Raw genomic sequence first — 3,657 nt, forward strand, 5'->3', positions numbered from 1 at the left:
CTTTGAATTCTTGGTTCATGGCAAGTTCGATAGGCGTGGTGTTTATACATACATACATACATACATACATACATACATACATACATACATACATACATACATACATACATACATACATACATACATACGCGCGCGTGTGTGTGTCTATATACCTAAGATGGACCGTCTCATTTTGCTCTCTTTTCTCTTTGGTCCGAGTACATCCTTGGAGAGACAAGCGCAAGGATATGTGCGTGGCTGGAAATAAGCCCAAGGACGTCTCACACTCAGATTTACATGCTTACATAATAATTTACGCACCCCTAAAAAAAGATAATAATTTATATTTCATAAATTGATATTTATACCCCTTCAGTAAAAAAATCTTATGGAAGGGAGAGTCTTCTGATTTTTTTCATTGTAATACATAAATGCACCATTGCAGTTTTAGTTCTCCCTTGTAGTTTTGAGCTTCGGGCAATAAGGATATCAATTGTTAGTTCAGATTTGAAGGGTGTGCATATAGTACAAAAAATATATGCCTAATTAGTTCTGTATTCCTTTTTGATAGATTACATGAATTATGGCAGCCAGCCTTTTTTGTTTGCTCTATCTTTTCCATTCACCTGGCGTTGGTATTTGGTCTTCATTTGTGTATGCGGCAGATGATGGACATCCTAGGATGATTTTTATGTAATGATAATAGTAAGTTTCAACAAATGAAAGCAAGCTTTAGTCCTGCTGAATGACTCCAACAATAATTTGGGTTAAACAGTAAGTGAATATTGTACCCTTTATTCTGCTTCAAACTTTTCTTTTACCTTCATTAAGCAAACTCCTTTTTGCATTTTGCATATTTTAACTTTAAGAATCTGATTCTTTCAGATTTGACTATGATGTACCTGTTGCATTCTTGGAAATATTTTTTTTCCTGCAGGTTTGTGGCAAGATAATATTTCTAAGTATGTTTTTTTGTGTACTTGGTAATTATTTTTCCTTCTTGTGACATTTATCTATGGTCATCAAAAACTTACATGCACAATATATTGCCTCTATGTTATGTCAGCTAATAGGTGAAGAACACGTGCACCCCTTGGGGATTTGGTCGGGGATGCTCGCTGATGCCCTCACTTCAGTAGGTAACCACACAACAAAATAAATTTACAATGCAAACAAGAATTGAAGTAAAGATGTGCAACAACTTTTCTGACTTGATACCACTCTGCATGTACCCTCACTTCATATAGACACACTATATCGGCGGCGTGCCGCCGCGCGAGCTTTGCTAGTTAAACTCCATTTCTGCCTATGCCGTCGACACCAACTAACCTGACATTCTGCAGAATGTATGCAGTGATTCTGGAGGCAGGCAAACTGAATCTTTGCCACACAGTGTGCGTCGAGTGTGCTGATCCTTATTCTCGATCCACACTACTCAGTGTGTGAAAGTCAACAAACAAGATGTACCCGATGGCCGGAAAGTTAGCTGCAAACTTTGAAACTCTGGGTCCAACGGCAAGCCTCCAAAGCGGCCCATCGCCCAGCAGTTTCCTAGAGCGAAGCATACACAGTTGACTACCACATGCACTGAGCAAGTCAGAGTCCTTTTTCTTGAAAAGGCCAGGGACAAGACGTACGTACTCCCGGCACGACAGTCTAACGGGTAGTAGTAGTACACACTAGGTGGGGATTATATATGTAGGAAGGACGACATTTCGAATTCCATGTACTGTGTCAAATCATGTGTTCATACTGCATCTTCCCACCTAACGCCTTGAGTTTACGAGTTGCAGCCAAGTTAAAACATTGACATGCATATATTTTGACTGTAGATTTCGACGGTCTCCTAGGGCAAGACCTTGACTGCAGATTTCATACTTGTAATGCACTAATAATACGGTCATATAGCATCAGTTTCCACCCAGAGGTTAATTATAGCAGACCATGCAACAGGCCGGAAGCGAGGAGGAAGAAAAGAACAGTGCATCTCATGATGAAAATATCAACGGAAAGGGGTCGGAAATCTCTACGAGCTCTTTTCTGATCCTCTCAGATTCTGCCTGCAGCTACGTACGCTACGGTCGTGCCTCTTGCGTCTACAACACATGCCGTATCCCTTCTCGTACAGCTTTTGATGCGGATACTAGGCAATGATGCGTGTGCGACATCCATGGTCAGGTAGACTGACAGGTGATACAAGCAGCTACATGCATGCGTGCGTGCGTGCGACGTTGATCTAGACCAGATACCGATCGAAGCTGCAGAGCCTGAGCTCCAGCGGCGGATCCCGTCCGGTGGCCACGTCGAAGAAGGAGATCTCCCTGCACTGTTGCTCGCCGCTCCTCACATACCGGCTGAACCTGTCCGCCTCCAGCTCCAGGTCGTAGCAGGCTGCTTTGAGCGGGAACAGCTCCAGCGTCTCCACTTCCCTCGTCGGCCGCTCCCACGTCGTCGCCTCTTCCTGCTCCGCCACCTCCCTCACATAGCCTGCATGCACGCACCAAATGGATCAGCACCGGGCCGATGATCTAAGGATACTGTTCCATTAGGAACAAACCAAGCTCTACGTATGAACAACGACATGGGTGCTACTGCTAACTTACATGTCATGATCCGGGGGTGGTGGTTGTAGCCTCTGGCCTCCCGCTTGCTCTCGGGAGGCTGGAGCACGAGGTCGGCGGGCTCGGCGGCGGCGGCACGGCCGGTCTCTTCATCGTTGCTGCTGCTGTCGGGGGAGCAGGATGCGACGCGGCGGCGCTTCTTGTGGTGGTGGCGCTCGCGGGCCTTGTGGTTCTGGAACCAGTAGAAGACGTTCTTGCTCTCCACCTTGCCGAAGGCGCTGAGGTGGGTGGAGATCCGCTGGATCTGCTCGGTGCTCGGCGTCCGCAGCCCCGCCCGGAACAGCTCCGTCAGCACCTTCACCTGCTCCGCCGTCGGGTTCCACCGCCCGCACTTCACTCCCACCCGCCCGCTCAGCGCCTCCATTGACACTACCTCTAGCTAGCTATCTGTAAGATTGAGCTAGGCACTTCCGTCGATCACCACGGTGTATACACGATCGATCGACCAGCTCGATGATCTTTCTATCTACTATCTGACCCCCACTTTGTTGTGCTAGCTATAGCTAGTCTCTCGTACTACTGATCTTGTTTCTTCCGGGATCTTCTTCTGGTCAGAAGCGATGCTGAAATCAATAGATGCGCAGAGGGGGCACTTATATAATTGGGCAGGGCCGGGCAGGGCCGAGGCGGTGGTCGTGGCAGTGGCAGTAGCGGATCCGAAGGTCTCACTCACTCACTCTCTCCAGTGCGCGGTTTCTTTCCTTTTGTTTTCCTCGAGCGAGGGGATGGAGGGAGACATGCGCAAAAGCTGCCACTGCTTGCAAAACCCTACTACTACTGATAGCATAGCTCGCCTCGTGCGCCATGCCCGACATCCTTAAGGCCCCAATTAACAATGGGGCCCTGGTCGCCCATGCATGCAGATCTAAGTGCCATCGTGTCGCGTAGCATCATGTCTTAGACGAGCCCCTGTTTGCCGAGTTGAGGATTACAATAATGCGGCTGATTTGGGGTTCGTTATTCCATGGAGATCCCTGGCTCCTTGCATGGGTCGTGACTCGTGACTCGCCCAGGGGAATCGTACGTGGTGAGGACCAGGCCCGTGGTGCATGGACAA

General features: G+C 48.0%; 1 protein-coding gene across 1 annotated transcript; it reads right to left on the reverse strand.

Moving 5' to 3' along the window:
* Window positions 1–1,950: 1,950 nt before the first annotated feature.
* On the reverse strand, window positions 1,951–3,145 carry LOC123074987 (WUSCHEL-related homeobox 9). Its single transcript, XM_044497691.1, has 2 exons — window positions 2,583–3,145; window positions 1,951–2,466 (listed from the first exon to the last, which is right to left on the reverse strand). The coding sequence occupies exons 1-2, from the start codon at window positions 2,962–2,964 to the stop codon at window positions 2,216–2,218; spliced, it is 633 nt and encodes a 210-aa protein (XP_044353626.1). The 5' UTR covers window positions 2,965–3,145; the 3' UTR covers window positions 1,951–2,215.
* Window positions 3,146–3,657: the final 512 nt, after the last annotated feature.

Source organism: Triticum aestivum, chromosome 3D (assembly GCF_018294505.1).
Source record: "Triticum aestivum cultivar Chinese Spring chromosome 3D, IWGSC CS RefSeq v2.1, whole genome shotgun sequence".
Taxonomy (NCBI): Eukaryota; Viridiplantae; Streptophyta; class Magnoliopsida; order Poales; family Poaceae; genus Triticum; species Triticum aestivum.